Raw genomic sequence first — 13512 nt, forward strand, 5'->3', positions numbered from 1 at the left:
GAGGTCTATTACTAAAATCAGCAGACCTGAGCCCCCTTGGTGCATTGAATGTCAATGGTGTGAGCCCAAAAATGGGAAAAAAACACTTTGTTTGTGGTGTTTTTCCAAAGCTGGTGTGCCTGTAACTCCAGAACTATTAAAAATATCTTAATAACCTTTTAGATTCTGGTTCAGAACAAGCTTTCCTTTCAGTATCTTCATGTTGTAAGCCCTATGTGGTTAAATCAAAGAGATATTGGGTTCTCAGTGTGACTCCATCAATAAATTGTTACATTTGACCCATTTTCAGTGGTCAAAAACTAAATGTTGGTCAAATGGCATGAAGCTAGTTTAGCGACAAAGCTAGTTTAAAAAATAAATAAATAAATGAATATGTACATAAATTGAGCTGTGGACCTCTAATTGAGTTGATATGGAATGACCCTGCAGTTGTTTTTATTTCCAGGTTTGAAATTCAAATACAACATTGTGATCCTCCAGCAGTAAGACTATTGTTTTAAAAAATATGGGAGTTGTCTAAATCATCATGCAAGATATTATATATACTTCTATCCTAACAATGAGGTATGAATATCATTTCCATGGCCTTGATCATGTTAAGTGACATTTCATGGCACATTGCACATTTCTATATTTGATTGTATTGTTTTTTTAGTATTTGTGTGATTTGTTGCGTATTATGCAGTGGCCCCGAAGTATTTGGACACTTAAGCTACACTTAAAGGATATGTCATCACATGGAGTCTACAGATGTTATACGAATTTCATTGCATTATATTATAAAATATCAATCTGTGTTGCAGACAAATGATGCTGGATCTTAGGACTAATAAAAAAAATATTTTAACCAATAGGTCACAAGGTTATTTTTCAGTAGGTGAATGAAGCTGGTTCCTTTCTGAGTAACCACAGGTGTACTTTGTCACAGTAACTATGGGCATGTTCCTCAAACGTTTGACAGCCAGAAAGTACTTTTTGTTTTGTGAAATGTTTTGCATGAAAAAGTTGCTTCTTTTCTTAAATAAATGCCACTTTGTTTGCTAATATGTTATCATATGCAGTCTCATGTGCATGTTATTAAGTGTGGCTTAAATTATATAAAGTTCTAATGTGATCTGATTGAATCAGAGAAGATTCCAGTTTTATCTATATGATGTAGAAGAAATTCCCTTCAATGTGTTTCTGTATTTTTGTTCTCTATATAAAAACAAGAGGAGGAGCTGACGTATTTATCTGTGTCTGGAACAGCCCATTCCTTGGATCGGGTTCAGTTGACACTCCCCATGGTATCTAACAAGAAACAAGGATTTCTTTAGGAGTGGCTATTAAGAAGGCCACATTAAAGAGCCTCTCCCCTCCACACACTGATTACAGACCTTAAGACTGTAAAATTGGGCATATTATGCACCAATAGCTTCTTAATGGAGTGGAGTTCATATTCATATTTATTTTTTCTGCTTTAATTTTTCATCCTGAAGCATTCTGTTTTTAGCCAGGGGTATGTCAGGCAGAACAGTTCACCCAATAATGACAATTGCCATTGTTCCCAAAACCGGTTTGAAGGATTCGTTCCTGTCACACTTCTCAGTGGAAGGAGGAGGCAAGAAGCAAGGTTTCCTGGTTCAGGTAGGCATTTAATTGAGCACTCTGTCGTCTACAGTTTCACAAACAAATAGTTATTTAGATAGTCTCACTTCGTCTACATAAAAACATATGACGCCGTGGCCTTCCTTGTGCCAATCTCTCCCTCTCATCTTCTGGCGGTGTGGCTCTTTTATGCCGCTCTCCCTGTGCTCACTGAAATTAGAGACAGGTGTTAGACAAAATTTAGCTCAGGTGTAAGAGCCCTTACCGCTTTCTTTCTCTCCGGAGAGATGCTTGACCACGCCCCCGCTGCCACAGTTCCCAAATCTGATTGATCCAGTTCTCGAGTTTAAGTCACTGACTTAATGATCAGGTTGCAATGCTTAAAAGCTCACTGGATGGGAAGATTATCAGTGAATAATGATGTAAGCTTCGATCAGTTTCTCACACAAACCTATCGTATTGCTTCAGAAGACTTGGACTACAGCGCACAAATGCATTATGCACCACTTTTAAGATATATGGTGGTTTTGTGTTTCCTTTTTGAAGCTTCTTTAGTCCCTGTTCATTGTCATAGCAAGAGCATGGGAAACAGTCTTCAAAATGTCTCCTTTTGTGAAAAAGTCAAACAGGTTTGGAGCAGCATGACAGTAAGTAAATAATGACAGAATTACAATTTTTGGGTGAACTATCCCTTTGTATATATTAACTGAACAGCTGATAATGTTGTTTGTTATTAAAAGACGTCATCTCTCAAAGTTTACACCGCCTGTCCCTTCATTTTTTTTTTTTCTGCCCCACTTTTGGATTTGCCCCTCCCTGACTGATCTTCTCAAAGGGGTCTATGGATCACATGTTGCCTGAGACACTGACCTACTGGACAACTTCCTGTCCAGAATCAACTCTATATTCAGCTTTCCTCTTGCATTGTGACCATAAGTGCATTTGTTGTTTTTTTTGTTTTTTTTTTGTGGTTTGAGGAGGGAAATGGAGGAAAGCAAACATCACTTGCTTTTGTTAAAGGTTTCCTATGTCCACACGCATACATAGTTCCATACACACACCTAAGCTTAGAAGGCCATTGATTTCCTGTTGATTGCTGTATTCATTCTTGCAGGACTTGTTGTTAGGTGCTTAATTGGTGCCATTTTGGCTAGAGTTTGAACTTGGAGTCTAAACCTAACATTGACTTCATCTGCTGCCTACTTTATTGTAGTAAGCCAAAGCCTGGAAAATGGTCAATGCCACTGAGTGAGAGCCTATTTTTATGCCTTCATTGCTATAGGGGAATATCAGGCCAACAACAATAGATAGCACTGTTGGAATGTAGCGCTTGCCAAATTAACACAGACATTTTGAAAAGCATACTTTTACTGTGCACTAGTTGTACTTCACTGATAATGGGAAAAGTACACATTTTTAAGTATGTAGTAATGCTGCTTTCACGTGCTACTTAATATAAAAAAGTTGCATATGAATGTGGAGATAATCGAACTTCGGAAAAAACTTTGATACCCAATACGGAGTTGGAATGACCCATTGCCTACCAGCATGGCAGAAAAGAATAACATTTCAATAGAATGAACAGCTACTTTGTTAGCTCATTGTTAGCTTATTGTTTAGTTGGTTCTATAAAAAAAAACAAAAAACAGACCCATATGATTTTGATTACTTTCAGTTCTGTTAAAGGGATTGTTCACCCAAAAATCTAAATTCTCTCATCATTTACTCACCCTCATGCCATTCCAGGTGTGTATGACTTTCTTCAGCAGAACACATTTGAAGAAAAATATCTCAGCTCAGTAGGTCCTTAAAATGCAAGTGGATGGTGATCCAACTTTTTTGAAGCTCCAAAAATCACAGTCAGCATAAACGTCATCCATACGACTCCAGCGGTTAAATGTCTTCTAAAGTGAAACAATCGCTTTCTCAGAATTTAAGTACTTTAGCTATAAGCCAAAGCCCGCGACCAAAGTTGATTTGGAACATCTCCTTGAAAAGCTTGAAGATCTTGAGAATAGAAGCCGCAGGAATAACGTTCGAATTGTTGGAATTCCTGAGCATGAGGAGGGCAGAGATATGGTGAAATTCCTAGAGGAGCTTTTCCCGAGTCTGCTCGACATAACAGGCCACAAGCTGGAAATCGAGCGAGCTCACAGATTTGCTGAGGGAGATAGGTCCCAACTGATTCTGGCCAGATTTCTGAGATCATCCGATAAAGATCTTGTGTTGTGCCAGGCGAGAAGCATAGGGAAGCTTTCTTGGAAGAATCATAATATTTTCTTGTTCCCGGACTTTTCAAACTCGACGAGAGAAACGTGATCGGTTCAAGGAATGTAAGAAACTCTTACATCGGCGAAAGATCATTTTGCTCTGATGTTTACGGCCAAACTGAGAATAGAAACGAAGGTCATTCACAAAGTATTTACATATCCCAATCAGGCAATGTCTTTTATTGAATCAATGGGTGAGTAAACCATTGGGTGTTTCTCATGTGAGTGGGTCAACTCACTGTACTTACTCTTGAGGAAGCTGGGCGACATTTTGGTTTCTTTTTTCGTTTTGCGTTGGCTCCGCCGTGTGGCTGGAGCTTGTTTTGTGAATAACACTTTTCCTTAAAGAAACTTTTGCATTGACGAAAGATTACTTTTGCATTGAAGTTCCTGGCCAGTTTGTGAGTGGACACTACAGATGACCGCAAATTATCTACATGCTCACACAAAGAATGTCTTTTATAAAGTTGACGGATTGTGTAAGTCATGGTATATATGTTTATGCGGCCTCCGAGTGAATTGACTCGACCATCCGGGGAACCGGGATGCTGGATTTGTTTCTTTTTGTATTGGTTCCTCCTAGCGGCTGGAGCTTGTTCTATTGAATAACACTCCTTTGGAACAGCTGTGGATTAATCTGTTTGTTCTTCGTGCTTATTCCTCCTGCTGGCTATAGTTTGTTTTGTTGAGTTTTTTTTACGGGACATTGGAATGATTACGTCATCCATTGAACTCATAACAGCCAGCTCAATGAACACATCTGAACGTTTTATATCAGCTGAAATTTGTTTTGTGGAAGATCATACCTTTGAGACAATTCTGTGAAATTAATCTACACATTCTTTGTGTTCATTCTTCCTATTGACTGGGTTTATTTGACAAAGTATTTTCTGTTATGTAATTTTGCCTCACAAATTTGTGAGGCAAAATTGTGCAATCCGATGGCAAAGTTGTCGTGGGGGCTCGTGGGTGTTTGTGGACCTTTTGAGTTTAGAGGGATTGTCGCCGGTTGGCGCTCTCGTGCGCGGGGTTAATGCGCACATTTTTCTTTTTTCTGTTTGTTTTGTTCGGGGGGAAGTTCGAGGTTTGATTGTTTCACTAATGGGAAATGTGGTCTGTATAATTTTGTTTTTGACACAATTTATTTTTTCTACTATATCAAAATGTCAAATATTTAATATGAGCGTACTATCTCTCTCCACATGGAATGTAAATGGGTTGGGGCACCCCATATAAAGAAGGAAGGTTATTACTTTTCTTAAATGTAAGAAATATGATATAGTGTTTCTTCAAGAAACCCATCTTTCCCCGCAGGAAGCTGAAAAATTTGGGAAGATATGGGGTGGACATATTTTTTTAGTGCTGGCTCAAGTAAGAGCAAGGGAGTCATTATATTTGTAAATAAACATCTACAATTCAAATGTCTCAAACAGACGAAAGATAAATTAGGGAGTCATTATTTTTTTAGCTGAAATTCAAGGGCAAAGGTTGATTTTGGCTAATATTTACGCACCTAACGCTGATGATCAGGGCTTTTTTTATAGATCTTGAAGGGATGTTGCAAACCGCTGGCACCCCTCATGATATAATATTGGGAGGAGACTTTAATCTTTTGATGGACTCAGTCCTTGATCACAGTGAAGCAAAAATGTATAAACCCCCTAGAGCAACATTGACGCTTCACAGGATGTGTAAAAATCTTGGTCTTACGGATATTTGGAGACTTTTGAACCCATCTTGTAGGGACTATACATTTTTTTTCATCGGTCCATAAGATTTATTCTATAATAGATTTTTTATTTTTTATATCCAAATCCCACATTTCATATGTTGTGGATTGCTCAATTGGAAACATTTTAGTCTCAGATCACGCCCTGGAGAGTTTAGAGGTGATGCCACATATAGAGAAAAAGAAATCATATAGTTGGCGCCTTAATGTATTCCTTTTGCAAAATCCTGATTTCCAACAAATGTTAAAGACTGAAATCAATGTTTATATGGAGACCAACTGATCCTCAGTATCCTCTGTGGGCGTGGCTTGGGTGGCACTTAAGGTGGTTCTTAGGGGCCGGATCATACAGTATGCTACATTCATCAAAAAATCCAAAGCACGAGAACTCGTGGAGTTGGAAGGAAATATTAAAAGTGCAGAGGCAGAGCTGAAGCGCTGTATGTCAGCTGATGGCCTCAGAAAATTGACCTGATTGAAATATAATACAATACTATTTTGTCGCGGAAAGTGGAGTTTTGGTTATTCAGGGCAAGACAGTCATACTTTGAGTCAGGTGACAAAGCAGGGAAGCTTTTGGCTAGATATATAAAGCAGAGAGAGTCTCTTTCTACCATTCCCTCAGTGAAATCTGCTGGTGGTGAAATTTTTACCTCAGCCATTGTTATTAATAATGCCTTTAAAGAATTCTATATTGATATTTATAGTTCCACGTCTTCGTCTACTGATGAATATATTAGAAACTTTGTGGAACCATTAGATCTTCCTAACTGACGATTGAGCAAAAAAACTCTCTTGATTCTGAGATAACCTTGGAGAAGCTTGACAAGGTAGTTAAGTACCTACCTACAGGCAAGTCCCCGGAGATGGATGGTTTTGCCGCAAAATTTTTTAGATCTTATGCTACAGAACTAGCTCCACTTTTGTTATAAGTTTATACTAAACTATTAAAGAATGGAAAGCTTCTTCCAACCATGACACAAGCCCGGATCAGTCTGATTCTTAAAAAGGACAAAGATCCAAGCGAGTGTAAAAGTTACTGTCCAATCTCCCTGATCCAACTAGATGTAAAAATATTGTCAAACATTTTGGCTAACCGATTAAGTAAGGTTATGACATCTCTTATACATATAGATCAGGTGGGATTTATTCGGGGCCACAGCTCTTCTGATAACATCAGGCGTCTCATCATGTGGTCAGTAGCGAATGATCAATCTCTGATCGCTGCCATCTCACTTAATCCCGAAAAGGCGTTTGATATGGTAGAATGGGATTATCTTTTTAAGATTTTGGAAATGTATGGGTTCGGGAGTACATTTATTGGTTGGATTAAGTTACTTTATAGACACCCTGTAGCAGCGGTACAAACGGATTATTTTACTCTGAATAGGGGCACTCGGCAGGGCTGCCCTCTTTCCCCATTATTGTTCTGTCTTGCCCTGGAACCATTAGCAGCTGCAATAAGAAAGGAGTATGATTTTCCAGGGGTGGTTGCAGGAGGTGTGGCACATAAGCTTCTGCTTTACGCAGATGATATTTTATTATTTGTCTCTGAACCTACTAGACTATGCCTTGCCTCCACAGAATTATTAATTCCTTTTCCAAGTTCTCAGGATACAAAGTCAATTGGTCTAAATCCGAAGCTTTGGCTTTGACAGCATACTGTCCAGTAATGGTTTTCCAGCCGGGTGCCTTCCAGTGGCCCAAACAGGGCATTAAGTATTTGGGGATTTTATTCCCAGCAAATTTGTCTGATTTTAGTTAGTGTTAATTTTGACCCTTAAATAAAAAAGTTTTCGAGCGATGTGGACAGGTGGGCTTCATTACATTTATCGATGATTGGGAAGGTTAATGTTATTAAAATTAATTGTATTCCAAAATTCAACTACCTGCTACAGTTTCTCCCTGTAGATGTCCCCCTCTCTTATTTCAAGCAATTTGATAGCATAGCGCAGACCTTTATTTGGAATGGTAAGCGCCCCAGGTTAAAGTTACACAGGCCGATTGACAATGGTGGGTTAGGTCTACCCAAGATTTTGTTTTATTATTATGCATTTGGCTCATTGGTCGCTTCCACCTGAGAGTGCCCCTCCCTGGTTTTGTATTGAAAAGGAAGTTCTTGCCCCTATCTCGCCACTGCAAAGCCTTTCGATCAAACTAGCCGGAGAGGTTAAGTCGCACCCCGTTATTTTGCATTTGCACTCGATATGGACAAAAGTGTCCAGAGTGTTTAATTCTGATATTTATTTAAATGCAGCCTTGAGCATATGGCTGAACACTAAACTATGTATTAATAAGTCCCCTTTCTGTTGCTCAGATTGGATTGTGAGGGGGGTTAATGCACTCAGTGACGTATATGAGGGTGGAGTATTGAGACCTTTTGAAAATTTGGTTCGGCATTTTGGCATTTTCAGATCTCAGTTTAATAAGTATTTACAGCTTCGCCACCTACTCTGCACTGTTTTTGGGAGTGGCACGCACCCCCCTAAAGCGGCGGATACTCTGGGAGTGGTGATTGCTGCTTTTGAGAAGGGTCATGAGGCATCAGTGTATTACTCCCAGCTAATTCAGAGTCTGGGGGACAGAAATTTGAATTCTCTCAAAAGATTATGGGAGAAAGATCTAGGCTTGACATTAGGGGAGGGGGTGTGGGCTAGAATCCTAAAAAACGTCAAGTCTGCATCTAGAGATGCAAGGGTGTGTCTGATGCAATTTAAGATTTTGCATCGATTTTATTGGACCCCCTCTAGATTGTATAGGCTTGGTCTTAAAGACACTCCCACCTGCTGGCGATGCCAATCACAAGACGGGGACACAACCCATGTTTTTTGGGGATGTGTTGGGATCCAGGAGTTTTGGTTGAGGGTTCAGAGCTTTGTGTGTGATGTAGTGGACACTCAATTTTCGTTTTGCCCCATATTGTGTATTTTGGGTGATGGGGCGGTCCTGAATATAGTTGATAAATATATAAAAAGCTGGGTCTTAACCAGCGTGATGATTGGCAGACAGGTAATTCTCAGGGAATGGAAGTCAACTGATGCGCCCTCATTTCATGAGTGGTCTACTGAGATGGGCAGGGTAGTGGCATTTGAAGAGATGGCATGTAGAAGGCTAGGCAACCTGGATTTGTACATCAGGAAATGGGGCAGCTATTTAGCCTTTTTGGAAGGCTCTCGGGGAGGGGCAGTGGAGAGAGACTGTTTCTAAAAATGTTCTGCTGTTTTATTGTCTATATGTGTGTCTTTGTCAGTTGGCTTTTGACCATGGGGTGCTCGTTTGTGTCGGGGGGAGGTTAATGTTCGGGGGGAAAGTTGTGATTTCATGTGGTTTGATTCTGCAGTTTCTGTCTATTTGATTTGCTGCATGGAATTAATAAAAATTGTTAATAATAAAAAAAGAAAATAGCAGGAATGGCACAGCCTACTGGTTAAAGTTGTGCACAGTAAATTCTGCTGTCTCGGTTTACCACCACTGTCCATAATCACTGATATGTAGCTGTTTAAGAGCTTCTTTGAGAGCATCTAAAGTCCAGTGGTGACAGTGAGAGCAAATTAAAAAGACGTCCCCACTATAGTGCTGTGACAGTGATAAGTCCCTTACGTGAGCAGAGTTCAGTGGAGAGTCAGTTCAGTTGGACTACTCAAACAAGCTCCCTCACCGATTCTTTCACGCTGAAGAATCAAACTCGGGCTAGTTATAGTGAGTCACACTGAAGCAACAGCTAGATTCTGATCTGCTCTCCCTGTAGACAGCATCCCAATTAGCCTCTATTCAGACTTACACAGAGCCTGCCAGGCCCCAGGATTAAAACATACCTGGGGGGGGGGGTTTGCTGAGTGTTCCCACAGCCTGAGGGAAGAAGCTGTTGAGCAGTCTGGCAGAGCTGGCTCAGATGCTCTGGTACCATCTTACTAATGGCAGGAGCTGTAAGAGACTGTGGGAGGGATGGGTGGGGTCCTTCACAATGCTGGTTGCTTTACTGGAGCACCGTGCAGGAAAATGTCCAGGATGGAGGGGACACCGATGATGTTTGCAGCTGTATTCACTGTCTGCTTCAGGGTCTTGTGGTCCGCAGCGCTGCAGTTTCCATACCAGACGGCGATGCAACTGGTCAACACTCTATCAATGGTGCCCCTGTAGAATGTGGTGAGGATGGGTAGGGGGAGAATTTTCAGCCCGCGCAGGAAGTAGAGGCGCTGTTGGGCCCTCTGGGAGATTGATGTGATGTTGGTGGTCCTGGTGAGCTCCTCTGTGATTGTGCACCCCCAGGAATTTAATGCTGCTGACTCTCTCCACGGTCGAGCCGTCGATGGTCAGTGGGAGGTGGTCAACGGAGTTTCTCCTGAAGTCCATCACAACCCCAAAACACCCTCAGACCCCAGAGGGTTAAATATAACGCGCTCAGCGCACGTTAGCACAACAAACTAAACTCGGAGCACATGTGTCACTGAGGGCATCAGATAGATAGAATTTGTGTGTATCAAGCATAGAACCACTCTGAAACCACTGAAAACATATGTGTAATACACTGGCCCTGTTTACATGTATTTAAGAAAGCACTTCACACTACAGACAAAACAGCTGTGCACATACGCACAGCACAACAGGCAGCACGTTCAGACTATTTATTTAATTAAATCGCAAGAGTCATTTTGCAATTTCGATTTAATCGTTCAGCCCTAGTGGACCCTTTTCATAGACTGTGATGCGTTTCTGCCTTATTTAGCAGCATAAATCTAGCAATTGTTTTTAATGTTTTCACGTTTTTAATTACATAGTGTAAATTTATAACATTATCATTATACAGTGGTGTTTCAAGTACAGCTGCTGATGGAGTGACAGTTTGGGCAGATGGGAACACAAAAATAATTGCTGTGGTCACACATTCAACACTGTAGAAGTTTACCCTGCTATAGTTTGCTTTCGTTTCAAACCTGGAAATGTAAACAGGGTCCATTTTATCTATTTATGGTGATTTTATATTAAAACTGGTTGAGAAATTGGACTGCCATATAAAATAATTATTATTTTTTTTTTTTTTACTGACAGACAGGTTAAATTATTTCAGTAATAACTCTCTGAATAAATTGGAAGTGTTATAATGGATATGACAAGTTGGTAGTTTGGTCTTGGCTAATTAGATCTGCTTACGCTGCTGCTGCAGCACAGCAAGTACAAAGACTTACTACTACTAGAACATAAACAGACGTGCTGTGTTGAGCATATATGACATGTTGCTGACATACAATCCCCATTAAGCAAATCTAGACAAGTGGTGTTAGGGAGGTGGAGGGTTTCAGGGAGAAAACTCTCATAGCACCTTGCAGTGAAACAGGCTTACCTGCAAACATCTGAGGCAAGTTACTGTAAATGCTAGAACAGAGAGTATGCAAGGACAGATTACATGTCAATGAACCTATGAGCTGCACCATGTAGAGTTTCATGACTGAACGGATCATTGTTCTGTGCTCTTTGAATGAGTTTTTCAAGTGAGCATGAATGTAGATGATCGTTGATGGTGTATATTTGTGTGTTCTTGATGGAGAGTGAGTGAGCCTGGTCTTTGAAATCTATTGGTGTATGTTTAGAAGGAAGAGAATGTGCTGTGTGTGTGTTTGCCAGAGCCCCCAGCATATGAAGATCAGACTTCTGCCGTTCTCACTGTAAGGAGAGGAGAAATGAAAACCCTAAGACCTACTGCAGCTCAGTGCACCAACAGCTCAGGCGCTGGTGTGGTCAACCCTTGGGCTACTTCCTTTCCTCCTTTCTCTCTTCAGTCTGTTTATCTGCAAAATTCATTGAAGCCCGATGGCTTAACAAATTCTCCTTTATAGAATGTTGCCCATCTCAGCACTGTGCTGGCATTTGCCTGTGTTTGTTACACTCCATCTTTGCTAAGAGCAATTTTGACACTACTTTTTATCCAAAAGTAAAATATCTAAAAAATAATTTGTTCAGTCATGACAACTATCGGAAAGATTTATCATTTTAATGTGGGTATGACATATTGATAGGATATTGATCTTGGCGGGCTAGATCTGCTACGCTGCTGCAGAGCAAGTACGGAGACTTGCTACAACTAGAAAATACACAGACATGCTGAGTTAGCATGTGGACATGCTGCTGCACAATTAGACATAAATACAATCCCCATGTAGCAGATCTAGACACTTGGAGCTGGGGAGGTGGAGGGTTTCAGAACTGGCTTACTTGCAAACTGAGCAAATTTAAATGTTCAAGATGATTGGCAACCCGATTACACGTCAAAGGACTTATTAGTTTATACCATATGAGCTGATTGTTTTTTTTTTTTTTTTTTTTTCCTGTGTAAGTTTCATGTCTGAACTTAGTAATTTCATGATTATTCATAAATACTATATTTTAAGTGCTTGCCTGTGAAAAGATAAACATGATTTTAATTAAAAATGTATTAATTATGCAAACATATAAGACAATTTGACACCCCGGACATGTCCGTAGCACAAATGGTGAGGGGCAAGTTACATGACAAAGTTTGCTACTAAGCATTATGGGTTTGTTGAGCAATAGAAATGGTGATGCTTGCATTAGCATGCACCACTAATTACACTATCACAATCTTTTCCTACAAAGGAGAGCATATCCTGAATCAAATAGTGTTTAAAAGGTATGTCCCTCTACTCCTCTAGGTGTTTCAGGATCTGGGTGTGTGTGTTCTGTCTGGGGCTTCAGAGGGATATAACGTGTGTCTGTTTGCATATGGACAGACGGGCTCAGGGAAAACATACACCATGATGGGGACTCCAGTAAGTAACGGTGCCATCAGTTAAAGTAAGTCATTTGTGACATTGGGGAAGCATTATTTCAAGCTAAATATTGTGTGTCCTACTTATCTGTGCAGGATTCCATGGGGCTGACTCCAAGGATCTGTCAAGTAAGTCACTGGTTTTAATAATGATATTTATTTTTAATAATGAGTTACAAGCTCTGCCTCTTTTCACTCTGAAAGGTGTTTCTTGAACTTCAGACACTTTTAGCTTGTTAAACCATTTTTAACACTCTGACTAGTTTATTAAATTTGTCTAATAACAATGTCCAACGGTGTTTTTATGTGCATCACAATAGATTTATGTAATTTGTTTTTTTTTTTTTTCTGAAGTTTTGAAAATTCCCACCACATTATCATTTCCATCACATTTTAAATTCTGTATCATGTTTAATAGAATTTTAAGGTGGCAATGATGGTGATAGAAAAGACATGGAATATGTCATTTTTGAAAAAGTCAGACTCCTTTGTCGTGCTAAAGATAATTTCATTGCTAACATTTAATGTATCCTAAATACATACAATTACATGTTATACATAACATAATTTTTACATAATTTGGCAAAATGAGAGCTTGACTGGAAATGACAGCCAATAAAAATATTCTGCACACTAGTGATATTTAGCTTGATTTTTCTTTGTTTACTTCAAACATCACTTGTCTCGTATTTTATCTCAAGCATACTCTTCACTGACACTTTTGTCGACCTGGTTAACAAGTACGCTAACTTTTTAAAAAACCTTATTGGGGGCAAAATTGTTTGGTGCGGCAGAAATTACATAATTTTTGAAAATGTATATAAACCTTTTTATTTATTGTGTGACAATGATTTCTGTTTATTTCGCTCTTTGTTTAGATGATCATAGTTTTAAATGTAACGATAAATTAACATTGAAAGTCTTGGTCTGTGACCAGGCAAAAACAATAAAATCTTAACATAACAGGCATTTAAAAAGTACCAAAATAAATGTTTAAGGCATGGTATATAGTTTCTAAATTGGTTTTAATGTGACCTTCATACAACAAATATATATTTTTTTATCTGTTTTAATAAAAATCAACCCTGGGACATGACAGTGCCTGAAGAAACTCTCAGAAATGGATATGTTATTGATTGAGC

At 39.4% G+C, this 13512-nt stretch overlaps 1 protein-coding gene across 1 annotated transcript in view; it reads left to right on the forward strand.

Moving 5' to 3' along the window:
- Positions 1-13512, forward strand: part of LOC127411099 (stAR-related lipid transfer protein 9-like) — a 51218-nt gene that overhangs the window by 20652 nt on the left and 17054 nt on the right. Inside the window, exons 4-5 of the mRNA XM_051646465.1 lie at positions 12255-12371; positions 12467-12499. Of these exons, the coding sequence (XP_051502425.1) occupies positions 12255-12371; positions 12467-12499 (150 nt within the window). The remainder of the gene's footprint in view (positions 1-12254; positions 12372-12466; positions 12500-13512) is intronic.

This window comes from Myxocyprinus asiaticus, chromosome 20 (assembly GCF_019703515.2).
Source record: "Myxocyprinus asiaticus isolate MX2 ecotype Aquarium Trade chromosome 20, UBuf_Myxa_2, whole genome shotgun sequence".
Lineage (NCBI taxonomy): Eukaryota > Metazoa > Chordata > Actinopteri > Cypriniformes > Catostomidae > Myxocyprinus > Myxocyprinus asiaticus.